General features: G+C 38.0%; 1 protein-coding gene across 1 annotated transcript in view; it reads left to right on the plus strand.

The window, feature by feature from the left end:
• Positions 1-26,610, plus strand: part of GFM2 (GTP dependent ribosome recycling factor mitochondrial 2) — a 29,609-nt gene that overhangs the window by 2,018 nt on the left and 981 nt on the right. Inside the window, exons 2-20 of the mRNA XM_074952721.1 lie at positions 1,182-1,271; positions 1,903-1,990; positions 3,016-3,061; positions 3,760-3,857; positions 6,155-6,280; positions 8,107-8,195; positions 9,347-9,435; positions 10,247-10,307; positions 10,550-10,735; positions 14,891-14,971; positions 17,636-17,784; positions 18,838-18,978; positions 19,064-19,163; positions 19,586-19,775; positions 21,024-21,100; positions 21,702-21,840; positions 22,005-22,190; positions 24,606-24,721; positions 26,335-26,517. Of these exons, the coding sequence (XP_074808822.1) occupies positions 1,209-1,271; positions 1,903-1,990; positions 3,016-3,061; positions 3,760-3,857; positions 6,155-6,280; positions 8,107-8,195; positions 9,347-9,435; positions 10,247-10,307; positions 10,550-10,735; positions 14,891-14,971; positions 17,636-17,784; positions 18,838-18,978; positions 19,064-19,163; positions 19,586-19,775; positions 21,024-21,100; positions 21,702-21,840; positions 22,005-22,190; positions 24,606-24,721; positions 26,335-26,517 (2,208 nt within the window). The 5' untranslated portion in view covers positions 1,182-1,208. The remainder of the gene's footprint in view (positions 1-1,181; positions 1,272-1,902; positions 1,991-3,015; positions 3,062-3,759; positions 3,858-6,154; positions 6,281-8,106; positions 8,196-9,346; positions 9,436-10,246; positions 10,308-10,549; positions 10,736-14,890; positions 14,972-17,635; positions 17,785-18,837; positions 18,979-19,063; positions 19,164-19,585; positions 19,776-21,023; positions 21,101-21,701; positions 21,841-22,004; positions 22,191-24,605; positions 24,722-26,334; positions 26,518-26,610) is intronic.

The following is a 26,610-nucleotide window of genomic DNA, read 5'->3' on the forward strand; positions in this document are numbered from 1 at the left end:
GTTTGTGCTCGTTTCTTTTAAAACCGTTTTTCTTTGTCTTGTTACTGCAGCTCTTTATTTTATTCGTTACTTTTTGGACCACGCATCCTTCCCACACTGCAAATAATAAGTAATACTACTTATTATTCTTACAGCCTTATTTTATTTGCTATTTGGGGCCTTTTCCTTATTAGCCACAAACTGTAAAGCAAATATATTATTATTATTATTATATATTCTCGGCCGATTCATCGGCTGATCAGCTTTCTCCAGAAATCGATACCTGTGCTATGCCATGACGCTTTTTAAAATGACTTATAAACCCCTTGCTGGCTTGGAATGATTCATCCCCCGTTAAATTTCCAAATTTTGTCACTTGGGCTTGAAGAATTGGCCCACTTAGTGGCATTCCTTTCAGGCTTTCCTGAGCAAGCCACATGCGCATGGCCTTGTCTATTGTGGGTTTTGCTGAATAGCTCACACGTTTTCGCTTAAGCCCCGTGGCAGAATCGATATTTTGTACAAAGCCATTCAGTTTAGATTAGTTTTTTAGCCATCCTCTGAGAGTAGATTCGGCAGTCCCAATATCTTTTGAAACTTTGGCCTCTGTTTCTCTGCTATTGACTCAATCTATTGCAGCTAGCTTTTCTTCTACAGTGTAGGAACACTGATGCTTGCCCTCTGCCATTATATTAGGCCTACGGTTAAAATTTTCTAATATAGTGTATATATTACTATATAACTACTATATATTATATATCTCTCTAGTGTGACAATGACTAAACGTGCGTGATACGTCTTTACCAATATCGGTAAAGACGTACAACACGTTTCTGCTCCGCACTTCCTGTTGATTTCTATGTCAGTGAGTTAGTGAGCAAATCTGTAGCGTTACATAGCAAGTTCCTGTACCGCGTGTTACCGAGCCTCGCGTGTTAAATAGGTAGCACTGGGAGGCATGGTGCTACCGCACGTTAAGCAGATTCATGTGTAAACGGGTCTGTACTGTATACTTTATATTGTTTGTAGATGTACATGTACAGTTTTAACATCTGTTGGCATTACTCTATTTTTGATAAAATATGGTCCAATATAGTTCCCTTTTAGGCCAGTGAGAGTTTTCCCGGTGACTTGAATGGAAACAGTTCAGATACTTAATCTGGATCATGATCTTTTTACACAGTATTTGCTTATATTGGCAGGGTGCAGCTGTAGACAATAGTGTAATAATGTTGAGAGTTCCAAGGAAATTTTCACTGAATGTCCTGAAAGCATCAAGTTTGTGCAATGAGGTAAGCTTTTCTCAGATTTTTATTTGCCAATGAGCATTTGCTAAATATTTTCTTTTAAGCAAAATGGGATACCTAGGCCAATCTGAATAAATATAAATATTTTAATGTCCGGAATGAAGCTTAATATTCATTTTGTTTCAAATATCAAAAAAAGTTTTTATTTTATAGTTTGTGGGGAAGTTCAGAAATGGGTAAATGGGTTTTCATGTGTATATCTTTACCTCAATAAAGTGGCAGTTTCTGTAAATGTTTTGGTTTATACTTGTGATTCCAGTGAGGTCCAGTGTACGATTTTGCCTCACTCCTTGTATGTGTTTAAATACTGTTGATACTGACAGTTTATATTTATTTCAGTATAGTCTTTGACTTGCACTTTCATTAGGCTTTACAAATTCTGTTGGATATGGATTTGTTTTTGGTCTTTGACTCTAGCAAGTAATGCTGAGATGCCTGCAAGTGTCCAAAATATTATTCAGGATAGCTCACACAAAAGTGTGATCAAATTATTTACACATCTGTTGCTGCAGATATCATTAATATTCATTTTAGGAAAAGGCACTGCAAGCAGTTACCATAGTTTCCAAAAAGTATTTCTACAAAGTAACTATTTTTAATTTTTTTTTCTTTAAAGTGTATGTACTGCAAGTGGGCAAGAACGATGGTTGTAAAAAGACTAAAATCACAAGAATGTCATCAAAGAAATTACAGCTTTCCACCAGGTAATACTTTAAATTATTTTTTAATTTTTCTTAACTTGCCTTTCACTTATCTGTAGTAGTAAGAAAATGGGGAAAAAAATCCTAAAATATACTTTCTTATAATCTTATGACTTTATAACCCTTGGGTATAACATTTAGTATATCAAGCAGGAAAAGAGCAGTGTAGAGAAGAGGCTTAAGGACAGAGCAGTGAGGCATTGCATAGCAGAGGGCATAAGAGGAAAATGTAAATCCTTTAGCAAAAATGAAAAAGAATCAGACCATGAGCTAAGTGTTCTTGAGACCTGGCCTTTTGGCTTGAAGTGCTCAGTAAAGATAGAATGGCTAGTAATATCAAAATCTGCCTCGAGCATGTAGCATGTGAAGGGAGAGAGAGGGATTCCTGCTCAGATAGAGATGTTTTGAACTTCCTGATGGACAGTTTCGTTATTGAATCTTTGTTAAAAGGGGACTGGTGGGAAAATTTCTGTGAAAACAAAAAATTAATTTAAATTTGCTGTTAAATGGGGAGGACATATCTAGTGGGGTCCAATACTATTCAATATTTTCACTGAGGACTTGGGTAATGGAGTAGAGAGTATGCTTATAAAATTTGCGGGTGACACCGAGCTGGGAAGGGTTAGAAGCATTTTGGAGTCGAGGATTAGAATTCAAAATGACCTTGACAAATTGGAGTATTGGTCTGAAATCAACAGGATGAAATTCAGCAAAGACAAGTGCAAGGTACTACTCTTAGGAAGGAAAAATCAAATTTACAACTACAAAATGGGGAATAACTGGCTAGGCAGTAGTATTGCTGCAAAGGATCTGGGGATTATAGCGGATCTCAGACGGAATATAAGCCAACAGCATGATGTAGTTGCGAAAAAAGAAATACGTCGTGGGACGTATTAATGGGTGTCATATGTAAGACAAAATAGATAATTGTCTTGCTCTACTCAGCAGTGGTGAGATCTCAGGTTTCATTCATAGACTATGAATTTAAATTTTGACCATTGCTTTTTTTTTTTTTTTTCCTGCAATAGGAGATGTCAAATCTTTGCGTTCTATCATTACCCCTCCTATAGCTAAGTAAGTACTGTCTATTTTCTGTATGTAAGCAATAGATATCATGGTGGTGTGTGTTTCAAAAGAACCACAGAATACTGTAGTGACCACTGCTTTAATCTACCCATGTTCTAAATTGCACTTGATAGCAGTTCTTTTTTTTTTAATGGGAAATCAGGGATATATTCTAGGAGTAAATGTAAGGAAGCAGGAACCAATTGTGGAAGGGGTTTCAGGTTGGTAGAATGGGAGTCTTTCCATTGACTTCAATGGGCTCTGGATTGAACCCTCAGTGGAAAAGTCAATGTATATACTGATTGGAAGTCAATCTGTTCTGATCTTGGTAGCAGTGGTTGCCAGTGAGAACCTAGTGGCATGCAGTCTAGCTGTCTGTTCTGATTCCAGTGCTTGATATCTGAATATAAACTGTAGTACAAATATGCGTTCCCTCATTTTAATCTTCTTAGTATTGTGCCCATTTGTTTTGAAAATGGGTGATTAACGGTGATGTGGAAGAAAGCCTGGAGCTATATTTCTACCATATTTTACCATCGAAGTGTTATGAGTATATATACTACGGTTATGCACTAACTACATCATTTGTGCAGTGAATGGGGAAAAAAGCTACCTCTGTTGATCATGAAGTCATTTAATTGATCAAAATCACAATATTGCTGAATAAAGAAACATTTACATTAAATGCCTTTGCTTGTTTTATGCAGGATCCGTAACATTGGCATCATGGCTCATATTGATGCAGGGAAAACTACAACCACAGAGAGAATGTTATACTATTCCGGATACACAAGAGCACTGGGAGGTTAGAACTGCTTTTTTATTTTAGTAGCTTTGAGAAATTTCGCAAAAATTAATATAAAATTAGAGGTTGTCCTGTAGAATATGTTTTATCAAATATAATCTGTCATTTCGATATTATACTGAAATACAATGAAAGCACGATGCATATTTCATTATATAGTACAATGTATAACACTAGGGCAGTAAGAATCTTGACAGGTTTTCAGTTTTTAATTCGTAAACAGCTTTTAATTGGGTTAACTTCAAATTTCAGGATCCCCCTAGTTTATGTATTTTGTATTGTTCACAGAATATTGTAGCCAAACTCAGATGGAAATGCTAGCGAGATCCTCAGTTTTGCTCCAGCATGCCAAGTAACAAGGACAGAGTGGTATAAAAAGTCCCTAAAAGCCTAATATCTGTCCAGGGAATGATTTTCCTGGCACAGGAACTGAAACAGAAAGCTTTGAGCCTGCATTCTTTGTAAGCCTGGACATAGGGGGGCATGATGGAGGGTAGACTATAGCAAAGTTTCTGGGCAGCACCTGTTGCCCCTAAGGCAGCCCAAGGAAGCTGCATAGACAGGCCCAGCCTATCTCCAGCCCTTGGAATAGCTCAGTTTTGGAAAAGCTGAAGATCGGGGTGGCACAAACCTGGCTTACTTTAGCCTCCCACCCTCCTGTGTTGAGTTCTGTGCTGCACTTGTTAACTGGAACATCACAGAATCCCATCCATTAATTCTACAAAAATAAAGCATCCATGAATGTTCAGCTACGCCAGAGATCCCAGTTGCTGAACGTTCTGACGCACTTGTTTGGGAAAGAAGGGCTGCCGCTTTGACAGTAACAGTGTTTACCAAAAAGCAGCTTTAAGATATATTTTAAAACATTAAAATAAATAGTAATCAGGGTGCATATAGTAAATGCTCCCAGTGATATTCCTTTTTGTAATAGTGCCTTCTGTTCGCAGGTTTTGTGTTTTTGTCTTGCCATTTACATTTTGCACAGTGACTCTTCAGTAGCAAAAACACTGTTGTTGGCAGCACTTGACTGTGGTTTTCCCCACTGAGTTGGTTGAGAATTTATCAAGTATTCCACAAGGATGCTGAATTCTCTTTCCTGTGTTCATTTAGGCTGGTGTCTGAGAACAGCATTATGAGTGGGGTCAGCAGTCTAATTATAAACTAGTAGGCATTCAGGATGAGAAACTAAGTATAAAGTAAATTAATATTTAGGAGAAGAAATAGGTACATCTGTGTTAAAGTGTTTTGGCTTCTTATTGCTGGGAGGATTTTGTATTAGTATATCAAAGAAGCAAATGCAAATGAAAGCAAGAAAGATTGAATAAATACAACTGGATAATAGTTCCTGGCCCTGGATTCCCCATGCGGCAAGAAGCTGAAGTAGCTGGCTCTACACAACCTGCTTGCCTGGCCTTGGCATAGGCAGTATTTTGTGGGAAAGATGTGTGGCAGGAGCACTGCTGTGCTCTGGTGATCTCCAGCTGCTGGAAACTGTTGGGGGCTATCTGCCAACACAACTTAAAGTAGCTCTGAGACGGTTTTAAAGTTACATGGGAGTTGGGGGAGCATAAACCAGCCCATATCAATCCACAGGACTGAGGGGAGTGAACATAAAGGTGGCATAAGTTTACCACTTCTTGGCTGCATTCAGCAGTGTTCTACAACAGCTGAGATTTCAGACATGAGTGGGGAGGTGGGCTTTATTAGATTTATTTATTTATTTAGAGCATTTGTTTTCTAAAGAGGAGGAGTTTAGTATCAGCCTTATCATTCTGTTCTATTAGTCTGGAAAAGAGAAGACTGAGGGGGAACATAACAGTTTTCAAGTACGTAAAAGGTTGTTACAAGGAGGAGGGAGAAAAGTTGTTTTTCTTAACCTCAGAGGATAGGACAAAAAGCAATGGGCTTAAATTGCAACAAGGGAGGTTTAGGTTGGATGTTAGGAAAAAATTCCTAACTGTCAGGGTGGTTAAGCACTGGAATAAATTTCCTAGGGAGGTTATGGAATCTCCATCATTGGAGATTTTAAGAGCAGGTTAGACAAACACCTGTCAGGGATGGTCTAGATAATACTTAGTCCTGCCATGAGTGCAGGGGACTGGACTAGATCACCTCTCAAGGTCCCTTCCAGTTCTATGATTTTCTGAATCGGAAGCAATTTTCATGGCTTGGAAGTATATAGAGTAAATATGGTCTAGGAGAAATAATCATCATCTTTACTTTGGTCCAAGGCAGGTAATTCAAAATGTAAAGTTATGTGACCAAACTGAAATGGTGTATATGTTCATACTGATTAGATGTCGATGATGGGGACACAGTGACGGATTTCATGGTACAAGAGCGAGAACGTGGCATTACCATTCAGTCTGCTGCTGTTACTTTTGATTGGAAGGGCTATAGAATGAACCTGATTGACACACCAGGTACAGTATTTTGAATATGTTCTGTTAGGTTTTCTCCTGTTGGTAGTGGGGAGGAATAGATGGGCTCCGGTAGCTTAGAAAGTGAATCTTGGTTTTAAAGTTTTGTGCAATCTCAGAGGGTTTAGTTGGTTGGATGCTGGACCCAGCTGTTGGTGGTGTTTTATAAAGAACAGATTAAAGAATATTTAGATAAGTTAGATGTATTCAAGTCACCAGAGCCTGATGAAATTCACTCTAGAATACTTAAGGAATTGGCTGAAGCAATTTTGGAGCTATTAGCAATTATCTTCTAGAACTCAGAAATGATGGGTAAGTTCTCTTAGGACTGGAGAAGGGCCAACATAATACCTATATTTAAAATGGGGAACAAAGAAGACCTGGGAAATTATAGATCAGTCAGCCTAACTTTGATACCTGGAAAGATACTGGAGCAATATGTAAGCACTTAGAGAATAATGGGTAATAAATAATAGCTAACGTGGATTTATCAAGAACAAATCTTGCCAAATCAACCTCATTTCCTCATTTAACAGGGTTACTGACCTAGTGGATGTGGGGAGGAAGAGGGAAGCAGCAGATGTGATATATCTTGATTTGTAGTAAGCTTTTGGTACATCCTACACGAGTCTCCTAAGCAAACTAGGAAAATGTGGTCTAGATGAAATTATTATAAAGAGGGGTGCATAACTCGAAATAGTTATCAGTGGTTTGCTGTGAGGACGTATCTAGTGAGTCTTGCATGGGTTAGTCCTGCATCTGGTACCGTTCAGTATTTTCATTAATGACTTGGATAATGGAATCGAGAGTGTTCTTATAAAATTTGTGGATCATACCAAGCTGGGAGGCATTGCAAGCACATTAGAGGACAGGATTAGAATTCAAAACAACCTTGACAAGCTGAAGCTGAATTGATCTGAAATCAGCAAGATGAAATTGAAGTAAGACAAGTACTAAGTACTACGCTTATGAAGGAAAAACTCAACTGTACAACACAAAATGGGAAATAACTTGCAAGGCAGTAGAACTGCTGAAAAGGATCTGGGTGGATCACAAATTGAATATAAGGCAATAATGTGACAGTTGCGGAAAAGACTAATATTCTGGGGTGAATTAACAGGAATGCCATATGTTAGACTGGAGGTAATTTACTTGCTCTACTTGGCACTGGTGAGGCCTTAGCAGGAATACTGTGTCCAGTTCTGGTTGCCACAATTTAAAAAAGATGTGGACAAATTGGAGAGAGCACATAGGAGAGCTACAAAAATGATATAAGGTTCAGAAAACCTGATTTACGAGGAAAGGTAATAAATACTGGGTGTGATTAGTATTGAGAAAAGAAGACTGAGGGAGCACCTGATAACATTCTTCAAATATGTAAAGGGCTGTTATAATGAGGATGGCGATCAATTGTTTTCCATGATGGTTGGCCAATAAATTATATGCTTAATCTGCAGCAAGGGAGATTTAGATTAGATGTTAGGGGAAATTTTCTAACTATAACAATGGGTAAATACTGAAATAGGTTACCATGGGAGGTTATGGAATCCCCATCTGGAGGTTTTTAAGAACAGTTTAGAAAAACACCTGTCTGGGGTGGCCTAGGAATACTTGTCCTACCTCAGCATGGGGGCTGGACTCTCAAGGTCCTTTGCAGCCCTATATTTCTGTGATTCTGTAATGAGTATATGAGAGCCCATAACACTGGATGTGAGCATTTTTATAAACTTAAAGAAGTGTTGCCATTCTAACATGGTGAAAAACGTTATATCTAACTGATTATTTTTTACCTGTTTGATTTATGACATTGCGTAATGTAAATCATTTAGGTCATGTGGACTTTACAGTGGAAGTTGAACGTTCCCTGAGAGTGCTGGATGGGGCGGTGGCTGTATTTGATGCTTCAGCTGGTGTGGAGGTAAAAATTACTCGCAGTGAAGATTTTGCAACATGTAACGACTTAAAATAGGCTCAAGTAGCTTCCTCTGAGACCCTGTTCCGTGTTAATGCGGTTTATGCTCTGATGGTTTCAATCAATCAAAGTTTGGTTTCAGACAGCCAACCTAATTTTGAGATCTGATTTCATGTGCTTGTTCCTGATGACAGGGCACAAATAAGTGTTTTCACCATTGGTCTTTTGTAACAAATACAGAGATTGAGATCATTAAGATGTTTTGGCTAGCTTCATCTGTGGGAAGAAATAAGTAGCTGTTCATTTCTCACATCAAATTTAATTGTAGAGAATTACTTTAATTCTCAGCCAGAATGCTGTTTCTCCTTGGAGGTTCTCCAGGTCCTGCTTGGAGTGTCTAGTATGACCATCAGATCAGAGTGCAGAAGTCTTGGGGACAGGCCAGAATTTGAGTTTCCTTTGTGGCACGCTAAGTGCTGCCATGTTGGAGAGACGCTTTTGATTACCAACAACAAAAGTAGAGCTTAAGGGTTCTAATCATCAACTAATACATGGAACACTTGTATTAACTTCCCCCATGTGTTAAGTGACTAGACTTCAATATTTGAACTATTTCTAATATGCCAGATTTAATTTGCTTTAATAAAAAAATATTAGAATTGCCCAGCAATGTGCAGGTTGTATTGATTGCTGCTGTTATGCCAACCCAATTGCAGTAAAAATCGGTGGCCTAGCCATAGCTATACAAGTGTTTACTTTGCATGCACTTTGACATGTTAGCAATAATATTTATAGTGTGCATACGTATTAGGTTTTTATTCCTTATGGAATCCCCCACATCACTTAGATTGCTTCCATTTTCCCCTCATTTTATCCCTGGCGTCCTTGAGGCCCCAACCTGGGGCACAGTCATTCCTTCCACCTTTGAGAAGACTGGATGGGACAAGGCTCATTTTGGAGCCTATCAATGCTACAGTTTAACAGGTCAAGGAATAGTGGCTGAGCAGTCCCTTCCCCTGCATATGCTGATCTCACTGCCCTTGCAGCAAGGGAGCAAGAGTTCAAGATGAGAAAATTAATCTGGGTCTCGTAAATCAGTGAGCTGCCATTCGGCCATCAGGGCAAGCATTTTGATGTTTTCTGTCATTTTTCTTTAGGCACAGACTCTAACAGTATGGCGACAAGCAGACAAGCATCATATACCACGAATTTGTTTTTTAAATAAGATGGACAAAAATGGGGCAAGGTATGAAGACCACAATTTTATTTATTTATTTATAAATGATAAGCGCACTACAGGGGAGAATATTTCTAATTATAATTAAGGCTATGTTTTTTGGTCACGGATATTTTTAGTGGAAATCATGGACAGGTCACAGGCAATAAACAAAAAATCACAGAGTTCTATCTCTGACTTTCACTAAAAATAGCCCTAACAAAAGGAGTAGGCAGGTTCTGCACCCACTGCTGCTGGGGCTCCCGGGTCCCACACTGCTGCGGTGCATGGGAGCTCTAGGGTCCTCCTGCCTGCAAAGTTGGGCTGCTTTGGGGACCCCTTGCCACGGCTGGGCAGCTGCAGGGTCTGCCAGGCACCCAACAGAGGCTGGGCAGCTGTAGGATCCCTCCGGGAGTCCCTGCTGGCTGGACAGCTGTGGGGTCCCGTCATGGCCGGGCAGCTGCTGGGAGTCCGCCCCGCCCTTTGCCACAGCTGGGCAGCTCCGGTCTCCCAACCAGGGCAGGGGCTGGGAGCTCCAGCCCTGGGGCAGAAAATATCACGGAGGTCAGTGGAAGTCATGGATTCCATGACCTCTGTGACCTAATCGTAGCCTTAATTATAATGAAGCGGAACATTTTATGAAATAGAGTTGAAAATATCACAATGGGTGTGGCCAGCAAAAAATTATAATGCTAAATCTTATTCAAAAGATATATTTTTTTTTAATTGTGGAACTAGTTTAGCAATAAATAAGAAATATTAAACCAATGGATAAACTGATATATAACATTAAAGTTGGCTAACTCTTCTTTTTAACATCTGTTATTTTTTTTTAATATAGTTTTACTTATGCTGTTGACAGTATCAAGCAAAAGTTAAAGACAAAACCTTTGCTTTTACAGGTAAACTAAGAAATTTAATGTTAATTATTTTTTAACTTTATATTTTATAACAATAAAAATAAACAACCAACAAATAGTGTTAAATACATTGACACAATGGAAATAGCATATAAATAACAAAATGCAATGTTCATTATTTGCAGTGTTAATAATTTTACTGTTGAACAAATCTGCATGTGACAGATAGGTTTTGTATTCATGCTAGTGTTTCCTAATTGTGTAATTTTCCTTTCTCTTTACAGTTGCCAATTGGTGAGGCCAAGACCTTCAAGGGACTGGTTGATGTAGTGACCAAGGAACAAATTATTTGGAACCCTGCTTCTAGTCTGGATGATGGAAAAGTTTTTGAGCAAAAACCCCTGACAGAAACTGAAGATCCTGAATTGTTAAAGGATGTCAGAGATGCAAGAAATGCCTTAATAGAACAAGTAAAGTTTCTAAAGTAAATATGTAAAGTACTTACACAGTATTTTTTAAATTAATATATTTTTATTAGGGCTATCGATTAATTGCAATGAACTCACGTGATTAACTCAAAAATTAATTGTGATTAAAAAATTAATCGCGATTAATCGTAGTTTTAATTGCACTGTTAAACAATAGAATACCAATTGAAATTTATTACATATTTTGGATGTTTTTCTACATTTTCACGTTGTATTCTGTGTTGTAATTGAAATAAAGCGCATATTATTTTTCATTCTAAATATTTGCACTGTAAAATTATAAACAAGAGAAATTAGTATTTTTCAGTTCACCTCATACAAGTACCTGTAGTGCAATCTTTGTCATGAAATGTAGATTTTTTTTTTTTTGGTTACATAACTGCACTCAAAAACAAAACAATGTAAAATTTCAGAGCCTACAAGGCCACTCAGTCCTACTTCTCATTCTGACAATCACTAAGACAAACAAATTTGTTTACATTTACAGGAGATAATGCTGCCCTTTTCTTATTTACAATGTCACCAGAAAGTGAGAACAGACATTTGCATGGCACTTTTGTAGCCGGCATTGAAAGGTATTTACATGCCAGATATGCTAAACGTTCGTATGCCACTTCATGCTTCAGCCACCATTCCAGAGGACATGCTTCCATGCTGATGACGCTCATTAAAATAATGTGTTGATTAAATTGCTGACTGAACTCCTTAGGGGAGAATTGTATGTCCCCTGCTCTGTTTTACCTGCATTCTGCCATATATTTCATGTTATAGCAGTCTTGGATGATGACCCGGCACATGTTGTTCATTTTAAGAACGCTTTCACAGCAGATTTGACAAAACGCAAAGAAGATACCAATGTGAGATTTCTAAAGATAGCTACAGCACTCAACCCAAGATTTAAGAATCTGAAGTGCCTTCCAAAATCTGATTGGGACAGGGTGTAGCGCATGCTTTCACAAGTCTTATTAAAAGAGCAACACTCTGATACGGAAACAACAGAACCCAAACCACCAAAAAAGAAAATCAGCCTTGTCCTGGTAGCATCTGACTCGGATAGTGAAAATGAACATGCGTTGATCCACACTGCTTTGGATTGCTATCGAGCAGAACCCATCATCAGCATGGATGCATGTCCTCTAGAATGGTGGCTGAAGCATGAAGGGACATAGGAATCTTTAGCACATCTGGCACGTAAATATCTTGCGACACCGCCTATAACAGTGCCATGAGAATGCCTGTTCTCGCTTTCAAGTGATATTATAAGCAACAAGCAGGTAGCATTATCTCCTGCAAATGTAAACAAACTTGTTTGTCTGAGCGATTGGCTGAACAAGAAAAAAGACTGAGTGGACTTGCAGGCACTCAAATTTTAGTGTTTTATTTTTGAATACAGTTTTTTTGTACAGAATTCTACATTTGTAAGTTCAGCTTTCATGATGAAGAGATTGCACTACAGTACTTGTATTAGGTGAATTGAGAAATACTATTTTTTTTTTTACAGTGCAAATACTTGTAATCAAAAATAAATAGAAAATGAGCACTGTACACTTTGTATTCTGTGTTGTAATTGAAATCAATATATTTGAAAATGTGGAAAACATCCAAAAATATTTAAATTAATGGTATTCTATTATTGTTTAACTGTGTGATTAATCGCGATTTAATTTTTTTAATCGCTTGACAGCCCTACTCTATATATCTACACTGCTTTCCTTCCATCAAAAGATCTCAAGGCACTTCATGAACATTAATAAATTAGGACCCAAACCTACTCTGACCAAAGTCAGACAAAACTGCCACTGACTTGAGTGTAAGCAGAATTGGGTCCTTTAGTCTCGCAACACCTATGTGACAACATAGGGATGACAAAACTAAAGTACAGAAAGATTAAATCACTTGGCCAAGCTCATGCAGGAAGTCCATGACAGAGCTGAGACTAGAAGAACCAGTATTTCCTAACTCCCAGTTCTTTGTGTTAGCTATCCTTCCCTTTTGCAGATTGCAACTTTTGGAATCTTTTCAGCACTACTGTGTTATGAAGACAAGATATAAACTCCATCTATTTCTATATAAAAATCTTGAAACACACAGGTGGTACAGTTGGATCAGTTTAGGTTGCTATTTTTTGGGCCGAGAGAATGAATACAGTATCACAGTGGTTCCTTTTGGCCTTAAATTCTATGACATTTTAAACAGGGCATCGTCTTTGAGTTGTCTGTTCAGCGCATCTTTTTCCTTTGCTATAATTCTAATGTCACACACTTTGGAATAAACTCCATAAATTGTAATAGAGGGGTTAGCCATATCTGAATGACTTTGCTGCATTTCATTGCGGTTTTTTCTCTCAAAATACAGGGATTTAGTGCATGCTGTTAGCTCTGATATTTACAAGAGTAATGTTGATTGGAGAATAAGGAAACTAATGGATAGTTTTATAATTTCTAATATTTGTAGTTATGCAAGTTAAAATTGTGGTATAATCTGACTTACTGTAGTGGTCAAGGAACAGCCCTCCACCCATGCATTTGTAGCACTGCACAACTGGCTAAGTAGATGACTGAGGATTTTCAAATTCTTCTAAAACATCAGCTATGGGAGATGGCGATGAAGTGATCGGAGTATCAGTCTGAGAGTTGGGAGATCTGTTTTATGTTCCTCGCAAAGTCACATTAGGAGGATTATTTAACCACCTAGTTCCTCAAACTCTCCAGTTGTAAAATGGGGGTGATAGTGCTTCACCATTTGTCAAAGGGATTTACATTGGAATAATTAATAAAAAGCACTATATAAGGGCAGAGTGTTTACTGGTCCTTTGCAGAAGCTGGATATAAGATCTGATGGACCAGTAATGTTGTTTGATTGAATAACTTTGTGTGAGAGCTGTCTACTTAATGCTGATCTAAAATGTAATAGTTGGAATACAAATCTTGTGGGGAAAATTTGTAGCATTTTCCTTTCATTTAGTTAATGAAGTAAATATATTACTTTTCATGTTTTAGCTGATTGTTTTCCATATATATATATATATATATATATATATATATATATATATATATATATATATATATAATTTCAGTTTTAGCTGATCAGTGGCTCTGTTAGTCATAAGAGGGAGCATAATCCTTTACAGCTGTGAAGCATTTATTCTAATTGAGCCCTTCACAGCTGTCACTGTTGGCTGAAATCTTTCAGTCTGAGAGATGATGGACGTGCATTATCTGTTGGTCTAATACATTGTCCAGCAACTTTGTCAGCCTGCAGTTCTCACTTCTTGAAGAACCATTACCCCAGAGGCTCTGATTTTTCTCGTTGTGGATTCACTCTCCAGACAGTCCCCCAAAATCCCAGATAGCAGTCTAAAGTACCTAAAAAGGTCTGAAAAAGCAGTTGGGCTAGGTAGAGAGTGCATATTAGCAAGTTTCATCAATTATTGGGAGTGGACTACATTCACCCTGACCAAATTGGCCCTGTCAACACTGGTTCTCCACTTGTGAGGTAACTCCCTTCTCTTCACGAGTCAGTATGTAATGCCTGAATCTGTAATTTTCACTCCATGCATCTGAAGGAGTGTTTTGGTTTTTTTTACCCACGAAAGCTTATGCCCAAATAAATCTGTTAGTCTTTAAGGTGCCACCGGACTCCTTGTTGTTTTTGTGGATACGGACGAACATGGCTACCCCCTGATATTAGCAAGTTGGACATTTTAGCATGTAATGTTCGTTTATTATTTCAAAGTTTTCTTTCCTCATAACACAGCAGATTGCTTCAGTCTACTTTTTTTATTTGGTAGCATACTAAAGTATCTATTGTTATAAACTAACAGATTCTGTAACATAAGAGGGAAACATTCATTTTAACAATGTATTCAAAATTGAAATTTTCTAAAATAAAACCGCTTTTATTCAAAGTTCAGCGTCTCAATAATTCATATTCCATCAATGTTGTTAGCTAATCTTGTCAATTTTTCAATTTTATTGTGATAAATGTAAATTATGTTTGCAAGACTCTGAATCCATGATCTCCAATGTTTGCAAAAGCTTCATTCTGCATTAGTTTTCTGGCTCAGATAGCTAGTATTGCTGGGCCAACTGTAGAATAGTATAGTTACTGATAATGCAGAAATATTCTCTCTTGCAGGTTGCAGATCTGGATGATGAATTTGCTGAGCTGGTTCTAGGAGATTTTAGTGAAAATTTTGACTTACTACCAGCTGATAAGGTACATTTTTACCATCCAGTTACTATGACTGTATGTTTTTACTAGCTGTCATTCTGATTATATTTTTTTCTGTTGTGCATATGGATTAAGTGTGATGTAGCAAGCATGCATTCTGTGTTGACCAGTGCTAAAATAAATAAATAAATAAATAAACGTTTAAATTTCAGACAAAAGCTACCATAGCCAGCTGTAGATCATGTGAAGAAGTTTTTCCTTTTCTTTTGGTACTAAAGCATTAAGCCAGTTTAGATGGTGATTAAGGTGCTGTGAATTTAACAAGCAGTATTATACTCAAACTGTATAATGTAAGGATTTCATCTGATATTGCTATTGAATCTGATTCTCAAACATGTTGGACACAATTAATAAAAATAAGTTAATTTGATCATGGGTGATTTAAAGTTACCTGGATATTGGAGGAAGAGGCTAAGGAAGGGAAAATAGAACATCCTATGCAGCGGGCCAGTTTCCACTTTGAGCAGGTCTGGATTTACACCAGTGTAATTGAGAGCAGAATCTGGTTGGTGTGAATTGACGGGATGTTCAAACATCCCAGGATGGATGTCTGACACAGAGTCCCTTGATTGACTTTCCTCTTACAAGGGATGGGGGGAAATAGTGACCGCCTTATTGACATTTATTATTACCACCACCACCACCACCACCTTAGTGTGCCTATGGGGCCCTCGTCATAGCCCAGGACCATGTTGGGCTAGGTGCTTTACAAATACACAACAAAAAGATGGTCCTTGCCTTGTATGACTTTTGTTGTTGTTCTGAAGTCATGGGGTTTGGGGCCCAGGGGCTCTTGTCTGTTGCAGTACCTAAACATGCAGTTGTTTTATAGTCTGATCCATAGCCCGTTGGAGTCAGAGGAAAGACTCCAGTGGGCTTTGGATCAGGCTCTTGGAGGAGGCTATTGTTTTTGAACAATTTTGTTACCTTGATGTGAGTTTTGTACAACTGTATTTAAAGTAGTTTGAAATACTTTCTAACCTTCCTGAGATCAAATATAGACCTGCAGTCCCCTTTAAAGTGTAAGGAACGCAATTAAAATGTGGGGCACAGTATTGTCACTTGTATATTCCAACAGAAAGGTTAACTGTTAAAATCAAAACGAGCCAGGAGTGGAGCAATTTTAAATCAAGATCATTTTATTTTTATTTTTTATTTTAATATCAGGGATATAAATCAGTTGGAGGCTTTGTAGTAAAAATAAAATAAAGCTAATTGTAAAATTTGTGCTATTGCAACTTTAGATTAGAATTAATAATGAACTACATTATAAAGTCTGTGGATTTTTTTTTTTAAGCCACTGCAGAATATTTTACTGAGGCTTATAAAACTGCTATAGGCAAAAAGCAAAATATTGAAAACCAAGGCCCTGACGCTGTAACAGTGAACCAGGTACACAACTTTGCTCATACAAATAGCCCCATTGACTTCAGTAGGACTTCTCATGTGCTTAGAGTTACACATGTACATAAGTGTTTGCAGCGTCAGGAACTAAAATAGTATTTGGAAAAAAAAAAAATTCTCCCCAAAAATATTTCACTTCAAAACAGATTGCTTCATTGTTCACACTGAAAGCTTATTTAGATTTTCACTAAGTAATTGTGAACTTACTTTGTACAAACATATCAAAATTTTCAAAAACAGGAGTCTCAAGTTAGACTCCTAAGCTCATATTTAGGCATTTACGGGTAAGGTTTTCAAAAGAACCTAACAGTATGTCTTCACAGGAAAAAAAGACTCACGGCAGCAAGTCACAGAGCCCAGGTCAACTCAGAGCCCTATGGGGGTAAAAAAAGGTGTGTAGATGCTTAGGCTAGAGCCTGGGTTCCAAGCCTGAATGTCTACACATGGGTATCTTTAGATCCATAGGACGAACCTCGCAAGCCTGCGTCAGTTGATTCAGACTCTGAGACACGCTGCCATGGATTTCCCGCTCTTACTTCCCTCCCCCCACCCACCCTGGTAGTCGTACCCTAAGTGACTCAGGAGAACAAGTCCCATTTGACTTCAAACTGCAAACCCTGATGAAAGGAGTATAGCCTGTCTGAAGCATGTCCACTTTCACTTTCTTCACTTGTGAAAGTCATGATCTCATTTATTTTTGTTGGCAAATACAGTATTGGGCTATTTGCATGTCGGTTTTGTGTTTGAGTGTGTGGTGGTCTCACCGTAAGGCTGTAATAATGGCCTTGGACTTGTTTTTTTCAGGGTAGATGAGCACTTTTACTATGAAATTTCTCAGAAAAAAAAAAATCGAACTAAAGAAAGAAACCAGCAGAACACATCCACTTCAGTAATTTAAGACTACAAAATGGAAATATAATAAAGAACTAGCAACATATAAATCAAAGAAATCTGATTTAAATTAAGAAATTGTTTAAATTTTAAACAGGATTTTTAAAAATCATGATTTTTGTGCACCCAGAAACCACCTGATTTGTAATCTACAGTTACTACAAATTATAGGTGTGGTTCTGTGAGGAAAAACTCCCATTCAAATCAGTGGAAGGCCCATGTGTGGAGGGTTTCTGGAATTGTGCCTTAATTTTCCTCACTACTTCTCTGTATTTTCTTTTCTTTTCTTTTCTTTTTTTTTAAAGGCTAAGTCATAAATACATGAATTGAAAATACTCTTTTCTCCTTCTGCAGTTACAGTCTGCTGTACGCAGAGTAACACTGGCACAGAAAGCAGTACCTGTGTTCTGTGGAAGCGCATTGAAGAATAAAGGAGTACAGCCTTTACTGGATGCCATTACTATGTACTTACCTGCACCTAATGAGCGTTCCTATGACTTTCTGTAAGTGTAATGAGAAGATAAAGTGATTTAACAACTGTTTGGGAAAATGAATTGGGAAAATTACAAGGAGAAAATGTAGAATTGTTTGTGATTTCCAAAATCGGGGTATATTTTTTTTAAAGTATTGAGGGTTTTTTTTTATCCAGTAGGAATGCTGCTTTACACCAGGTATAACGCTAAGATGTGCAGTCATAAAAATATACTTGAGTACTGAAGCTACTTGGTCAGTACTATCCAAAGCATCTGTGTATATTTTTTGACTGCAAAACTTGTTGTTTAATCATAATTTATAGCTGTAAACCACCTTTCATCTGTGGATCCAGGCGTTTTACAAAGGTGGGTGAATATTATTTCTCCATTTTATAGGTGACTTGGCAAGGTTATGCAGTGTGTTAGCAATGAAGCTGAAAATAAAAGCTAGGTCTCTTCCCTATTTAGTTCTCTAATTGCTGTTACTCATAGTTTAACCAAAAAAAAAGGGGAGGGAAAAGAGAAGTAGGTAAGCCCGTTCCTTAACTGATTTGTCTGAGTGAACTGCTCCTATTTCAAAGCTAAGTGCATTTAAAAGCCATACATGTGAATTATTATTTCATGGTCTTCCAGGTTTGATGCTTTTGAACTGGTGCATTCTGGTTGTTAATAGGAGCAGTCATTGACTAGGCACTGTTTTGAAGTAGCCTGAGGTACTCCAAGATGACCTTCCTGCAGAGCACAAAGGGCCTTGCATGAGCCACCTTCTGTTCTTAATTTCACCTCAAAAAAGTATCTAACATTCACCATACTCCTGCAAAGCCCAGTAGGGGACATCTCTAATATCCACTGATTTACATCATATTTCAGCACAGCTATTTTTACTGTTAGGATTACTCTAGGTAGTCCCCCTAATTGTGTAAATTTATATGCTGTAAAAATAAAAACAAATCTGCCTCTGAATTAATAGTTACAAATCGGTATCTTAAATGAGTGGAAATGTAGCTAAAACTGGAACTAGGATGTTTTTTGTTAATGAGTTGTATGAGGTTGCTCTTCTGATTCATTGGTTATGTTTTACAGGCCATGGTACAAAGATGACTTGTGTGCCCTGGCATTTAAAGTTCTTCATGATAAACAACGTGGGCCATTAGTTTTTATACGCATTTACTCAGGCACAATGAAACCTCAATCAGCTGTATATAACATCAACAAAAATTGCACGTGAGTAGGAGTGAGATGAGAGATGTTCATTGAAGCATTGGCATTTGTATTTGAGTAGTAGATAACATGAGTAATTCATTTGCAGAGAGAGAATGAGTCGCCTTCTACTGCCTTTTGCTGACCAGCAAATAGAAATACCTTCACTAATGGCTGGCAATATTGCCCTTACTGTTGGGCTGAAACAGGTAAAGGAAGACATTTGATTCTCAAGAGTTTTATTTGAAAAGCTACTCACCACATAAATATGAGATACAAGATCACGTTTTCTTTTAGTTTCAAATATTTTTAGCTTTTAATGTTATATTTAAATTCACTGTATTTCAGTTATTTTTTTTTTTATAAATGTAGTTGATCTATTTCCTCTGTTTTCTGTATGTGTTGTGTCTTTTAAAAATACAGTCACTTTGGCATACAAGAACTACTAAAAACTCAGCTGGTGCTGAACAGATAGCTATGTAATTAGAGCTTCTGATGTCCTTCTGAATCTGGTTTTAATTTGATTATCCAAAGAGAACCTACAGTAATTACTTAGTTTTTATCATGAAGAGCATTAAAAAACAGTTACTTGCAAACAAGCTGATGTCATTTGATGTTTGGCGTACTTTAGAGTGCCACTGGAGACACCATTGTTTCATCAAAGGCGTCTGCTGTGGCTGCAGCCCGTCGAGCTGGAAGAGAGGTTGGGAGAAGGCCTGGCGGTAACAGTGAAGTAGAGAGCCTTTTATTAGCTGGCGTAGAGATCCCCGAGCCAGTCTTCTTTTGTACAATAGAACCACCTTCGATGTCCAAACAGCCAGGTACAACACAGCTACAAAAGCAGTTTTAGAGTTATACTATACCGTACCCTTGATCTGTGCATGCGCATACAGTTGATGTAATTGAATTGCATGCATGGATCAGTAACACAATGAGACCCTTAATGATTTTGTATAAGTGCTAAATTTTATAATTTGTGTGTGCTTTGCTACTATTCTTTTCATGATTTTTTTGGTCGACTCTAAAGATTAGATGATTGGTTCTTACCTCATTTTGGAAGGTGGGAGAGCTGCACTTTTGTCTTCCTACATCCGTTCCCACTTGCACGGTTAGCTTTGAGATATCCAGCCTCTTGCTGAGAGAGCGGGATATTGTATTGTGTGCAATATGTTTGAATGAAAGTACATTTCCAAGTCTAGGTACTTTCTCCAGTCAGCACTATCCACCACCCTCTATGGCCTTTATCTCCACTGATCAGGAGTCTGGAAATCACTTACCACAATTCACCCACAGAACACTGCCTCTTTCATAAACATCTTTCTGAGAACCTGATGGGCAACTTTGGATCTTTGATTCTGGAAACCCTCTTTTCTCTCCTTAGCCCAACAGAGCCTAGATTTGTTGACTATCAGGACTTCTAGCACGTCCATCTGGTCTCCTGGATTCTAGTGGAATTGGAGGGAAGGGTTGCAGAATGATTGAGTGGATTGTCTGGGTATTGATCCTTTGATTACAATCTTTGGAAAAAACCTACAAAGTGCATAAACAAGTCAAAACTATTAGCTTATTACTTTATTTTTGGAGTTGCTGTCTTCTAGTAATTAGAGCAGAGGATGGGGAGTCAGGAGATCTAGTTTGTATTTTGAACTCCACAGCTGACTCACATTGAAATCGGAGGCAAATCATTTAATTTTTGTGTGTCTGTGTCCCCATCTGTAAAACGGGGATATTTACCCCTCTTGGTAAAGTGCTTTCAGATTCTCTGAGGAGCTATAGAAGTGCCAAATATTACTCTGATGAGGCATTTTTTTAAAACTTGTATACCAGTTACTTTATTACACCTTGTTAACTCAAGAACCCATTACTTTGAAATGAGACAAACTCTACTTTTCTTGTAAAGGCTGCCGTGACAAGGTTATACTTTGTCATACTTTTCTTGTATGACTCTACAATACCACTGAGGATAGAATCTGATCTTATGGGTGAACACTTCAGATCGCTACTCATAGCTAGTTACAAGTTACTAATATATTTATATATATATAGCAATATTTGTTGTATATATACAGAGTTGGATAATGCATTGAACTGCCTTCAGCGTGAAGATCCAAGTTTGAAAGTGAAGATAGATCCTGACACTGGACAAGTAAGATTGTCGATACATTGCTGACTTAAACTTAGTTCCCTAATTCCTATAGTTATAAGCAGTTATTTTAGAGTTCTGAGATCCTTCGGTGAAAGGCACTATAAATGGTGTTCACATTATAAATGCAATAAGTATTGTGTGTCTGATCAGATTAAAATGAAATCCTATAAACATGACCCATGGAGGAAGAGAGATTGTAAGATCACCTTCCTTATTTATGCTCTGTAAATAGCATATTTCTTATCAATTCTCTTTTTTTCTAAACTCTAAAAGCAAGTTCAAACGGTCTTTACATTTCAAAACTAATATAGGATGGCCTTTATTGTAGTAGCATCAGCAACAATTACCATCTCCACTTAAGTGTTTTTTACACTTAAGTATCACCCAAAACAATACTTCCTAAAGTTTTCTTGGTCTTACTTGTAATATTTTTATGCAATTTTTAAAACTTTCTTAAAATGTGAACAGGACAGTACATATAAGCGAATTCCTAGTGTAAATAGTGCATCCTAAAGGTTCCCATCTGTGTCCGCATATAAGCATGCGTGTGAATATTTACTTTTTCTCTCACTTTTTTTATTTGATTCACTTCTTTATCTAGACTGTTCTCTGTGGCATGGGAGAGCTGCACATTGAGATTATTCATGACCGAATCAAACGGGAATATGGCGTTGAGACCTATCTAGGACCCCTTCAGATAGCATATAGAGAAACCATCCTAAACTCGGCCCAAGCCACAGGTAAAATGAAAGAATACAGAGAATATTAGTTTTCTGTCCTTGCAACTTGTTTACTTACTCATTTTTAAATGGTCTTCTAATGACGTGACTAGTTAACATTAACTTTTAGATGATGTGTGGAGCATATTAACTGTTTCTCAGATATGTCCTTCATTTTACCATAGATACGTTGGACAGAACGATAGGAGATAAACGGCACTTGGTGACCACCCAGCTGGGAGTAAGACCATGGGTAGGAGAGAGATCATCAGTAACACCAGTCATTGAATATGCTGACAATTTCATGGAACCACTTCAGAAAGACATTCAAGAAGCTATAGAAAATGGAATTAACAGTTCATACCTTCAAGGTAAAGAAACCATTATGACAAATTTTTGTAGGTATTTGAATAAAATTTCACATTAGAAATTACATGGTCCGAGTGCTATCAGTAAGGCTAAGGTTTTGTCATGGATACTTTTAGTAAGTCATGGACAGGTCACGGGCAGTAATCAAAAATTTACAGAAGCCCATGACCTGTCCATGACTTTGACTAAAAATATCCCTGACAAAATGGGAAAGGAAGAGGGTCCAGTGCCCACAGCTGCTGGGACTCTGGGTTCTTCCCACCCCCGCACCTAGTGGTGGCTGGGATCTCTGGAGTCCCCATGCCACCTGCAGTGGCTGGGAGCTGCATGGGGGTTACCAGCTGACCGCCCTAGCCCCACTGCCCCAGGGCTGAAGTGGAAAATGTTCCAGAGGTCTCTGGAAGGCACGGATTGCGAGACTTCCGTGACATAATTGTAGTCTTAGCTATTAGAAAGAAGGGCTTCTTCATAGCCAGAAAACTAAAGTGCATCATGGTAGCACTATTAAAATGACAAGGGCAAAAGCAAATTTTCAGAATTCCTTCAACTTCCACAGAATGTGCTGAATGCCCCTTTACTCAGACTCGGGGGGAAATTCGCCATATTTTTAAAACTCCACTTTTTTTCTTCCTCTTGGGTATCTTGATATTGAACCCCACTTTGATTTGACTCCATATCCCACATGATGAGATGTGTATTATTCTTATGATATTCCATAAACCATGGTGGTGTGATGGAACTGACCTGTGGGGTGGGAGGCAGTCATGAAAATGCCATATTTTTCCCATATTATCTGAATTGTTTTGCATGCGTTCAAATATATTATATTCTCTGAAGGTGTAAAATAAAAAGCTTTGCCTAACTGCACAATATAGGCTTTTTTTTTTTTAAAAAAAAAAAAGGTATTAAACTGCTGTTCTATGACTTCATTCTGTGTTGACATGCTGGTTGGTGTTTCTCACCATCTCTCTGACATGCACTGTGAAGTTAACAGAAATCGCAATCTCTGAAACCTCCTTGGCCAGCACATCAAAGTGTTGGGTTCCAGTGAAGTTTCTTTGGACTGCTAAGATACTTGGCTCAGGACATCATGGAAAACACAAATCAGGAAATGGAGTGAAAGGGCAGTGTGAGGCAGAAGGGAAAATAAGAAATAATGGGGAAAAAGGAGTGTAGCAGTCATAATGCAAAGAGAGCACAGCATAAATTCAGAGAAAATGACAGAGGGTTAAAGTAGCTCTGAGTCACTGATTCAAATCCAGCCCATTGCCCGGTAAGTAACTGCAAATAATATTCATCTGAAGTTCAAATATGGATAAAGCATCAGACTCGTCAGACACATTGTACTGATTGATTATTGGTATTTAGTTTTATTACTAACCATCTCTTGACGTCACAAAACAACATTAACTATACTCTTACTGTATAAGCTAATTACATGGCCAAATTGCTCTTTACTATAGGAAAGTCAATGGGAAGATGTGGTGGTAAGGGGAGAAAAACTCTAGATGGAAAACACTGTAGGGTTTTCCCCATAATATTCTGACAGGAGCAGGGTTTGCTCCCCACTCCTGGCATGAAATAAGGCACCTGCTGGTTTCAGAGCCCCACTATCAGGGCCTACCTGATGTGTGTCTGCCTCAGGCATACATCCTCTCACTTAAATGGGAGTTGCAGAAAAGGTGCTCTGGTCATAACACCTCCTTTTGGGACTGCTGGACTGTGGGGTGGGGTTGTTTTGTTTTCCCCAAGTCCTGTCCTTATGCAGTATGGGCCTCTGCCTACTCCCCCACACAGATCCATGTTTTGCTAAGAATGCTCTTCAGGATTTGGGAAGGGGAGAAAATGGTGCCATGGAGGCGGCTGACCTCACTCCAGGAGAGTTAAAATCTACATTTGGATCAGGAAGTCAGCAGCTGCCCTTAGTTGTTATAACAATTTATTAAAAAAGTGCTATGGTCGTACATCTATTTTTGATTAACATGAATGTCATTACATCTTTAATCATAATTAAATGTTCTCTCTCTTTATGAAGACACTTTAGCAGTCAAGTCTATTCTGAAAATGATTTCTTTTTTCTTTTGTAAGATTAATTTGGTCCACTTTTTTGTTTCTATAATGCACTCTGGGAACATCAGAGACCTAATTCTGGCAAATGTTGCTTATGCTGTTGACCAAGAGGGATAATAAACCACAAGGCTACATGATGATTTGCCTATCTGCCCCTTTTGGCAAAGTTGGACAATGATAAAATGATTGTTAGAGCAAGAAATAAAACAAATAGTTTGTCTACTGAGTAGGTCAGAGGGGGCGTCAGACCCTTCAGGTTAATCCCAAAATACTTTTTCCATAACTTAATAATGTGACAAATGACATGAAACATTGTAATGCTAACACATTGTTTGTTCTTTGTCTAGGACCGCTCCTGGGATTCCCAGTTCAGGATGTAGCAGTGACTGTGTATTCCATGACCATGCACTCTGAAACTTCCCTGACTATGATTTCTGCTTGTGTTTCTCGTTGTATGCAAAAGGTATAATGCAACTAGAAGACTATTCTACAGTGCAGTTTCATGGGAAAATATGATGGTGAATTAGACAAAAATGCAGCCTTTAGGAAGATGGCAGAGATGTGTGCACCTTACTACTTGTTCAGAAACATATACAACACTCACAACATAAGGAATGTCTTGAATCTTCCTTTTTCCCTTGTTTGATGTCCTTCAGAATTTTGATTGTCACCTCTAGCCAGGTAGCTTCCAGCAAAATATTTAAACTCCTCCAGGTGTACGTGATAGGTCTTTTGTCTTTCATGTTAGAAAATCAACATAATTTTCTTTACAGCTGGAGGGCTGTTTACCTCAGTAATACTTGGATTTTATCATTGTGTTCTCTTGGCAGTTTTTGTGATCTGCATTATATTTTGCATAGATTTAAGATGTACGCTCAGTTACTTCTTATGTAGTGTCACATTATTTGTCTTTACTTTCCATCAGGTTTCTTGGAGTGTGTTCCCTGTAGCTTCTACTTTCTCTGCATATTATTAATTCACACATCCTATTGGAATCTTCCTTCTTAATCCTAAAAAATCAGTTCTGAATTTGTACTGATCTTGTGCACTTCTTTAGTGGCATGTACCACTTCCCAGCTTTGTATGTAGCGATATATACAGTTACTGTCAGCTGAAAAATGAAACTTTTTTGCTATGGGCTTTGTAATGCGTTCTTGGTAAAATTGGCTCTAGTGCTTAAAACTCGGTGTGAGCTATTGAAGTGCATAACACGGTTGCCTGTGGTTACAGCACTAGTATTTTTTGCAAACTATTTTAGATACCTAGAGTATCAAATAAAATTGTGTAATCGATTGGAATGAAATAAGCTCTTTAACACCCCTTCAGGAGCCCCCAGATTACAGCAGATTGCACTGTGGGAATATTCACTCAACTTTTTGGCATCAATCCTTTCCATTTTGTGTGGTGTTATCCGGGTTGAATTAGTTAAGAATTGGAAATTCAATGTAATGTGGCTTGTTGCGTGGAGCGAAGTCCGGCACTTTCTTGGGTTTACTAAGCTCCTCTATATCCTATATTTTTTCCTGTCAAAATATTTTTGTCCCTTTTAGCCTTGGTCTCGTGGGTCAATCTTACCTTATTCCAAAGTGAGGTACTGTACCATTAATTCACAACATCTTGCTTTTTTTAAGCTTTAAAGCCTTCAATTTCAGCTACTTCGTTTCTTTTAACATATTAACTTGCAATAGCCATTGTTTCATGTCACCATGTTTTGTTGTTCTCGCTGAATCACGGGATTCTTGACGTTTGTATACTTTTTTTTCCCTTAACACTTGGTGCTGGCATAATATAGTTTTCTACTGCTGTTGGGGGCTGAGACGTGGCTGGAGGCCTCTTAATAATAAATTGTTGTCCTCTCTGGTTCATGTGTAGGGAAAGCGAGGTGTGTGTGTATACATACAATTATCGGTATAGCATAGGTTTCCTTTTTCTCTGATCTAATACACTCTGTAGGAACATACCCTATGGGATGTAGGGATTATGAGACAGAAGTTAGTTTCATTATATAGTCCACACCATAGAAAAATTTCATTTTTAAAAGGGAGCCAAGGGTAACTTATTTCTTTTTGATTTTAGGCTTTGAAGAAAGCCAGTAAACAACTGCTGGAACCCTTAATGAATCTGGAAATTACAGTGAGCGAAGATCTCCTCAGCGCAGTGCTTGGTGACCTTGCGCAGAGAAGAGGCAGCATTCAGGAAATCCAAAATCGTCAAGATAACAAAGTAGTGATTGCAGCTGTTCCCCTAGCAGAAATGATGGTATGTGGTGGTGATAATGATGAAAGAAAAGCAAAAAAGTGTGCCTACCCACTTCTGATTCTTTTTGATATATGCAGTTGTTTTCACATGATG

The sequence above is a fragment of the Natator depressus genome, chromosome 5 (genome assembly GCF_965152275.1).
Source record: "Natator depressus isolate rNatDep1 chromosome 5, rNatDep2.hap1, whole genome shotgun sequence".
NCBI lineage: Eukaryota > Metazoa > Chordata > Testudines > Cheloniidae > Natator > Natator depressus.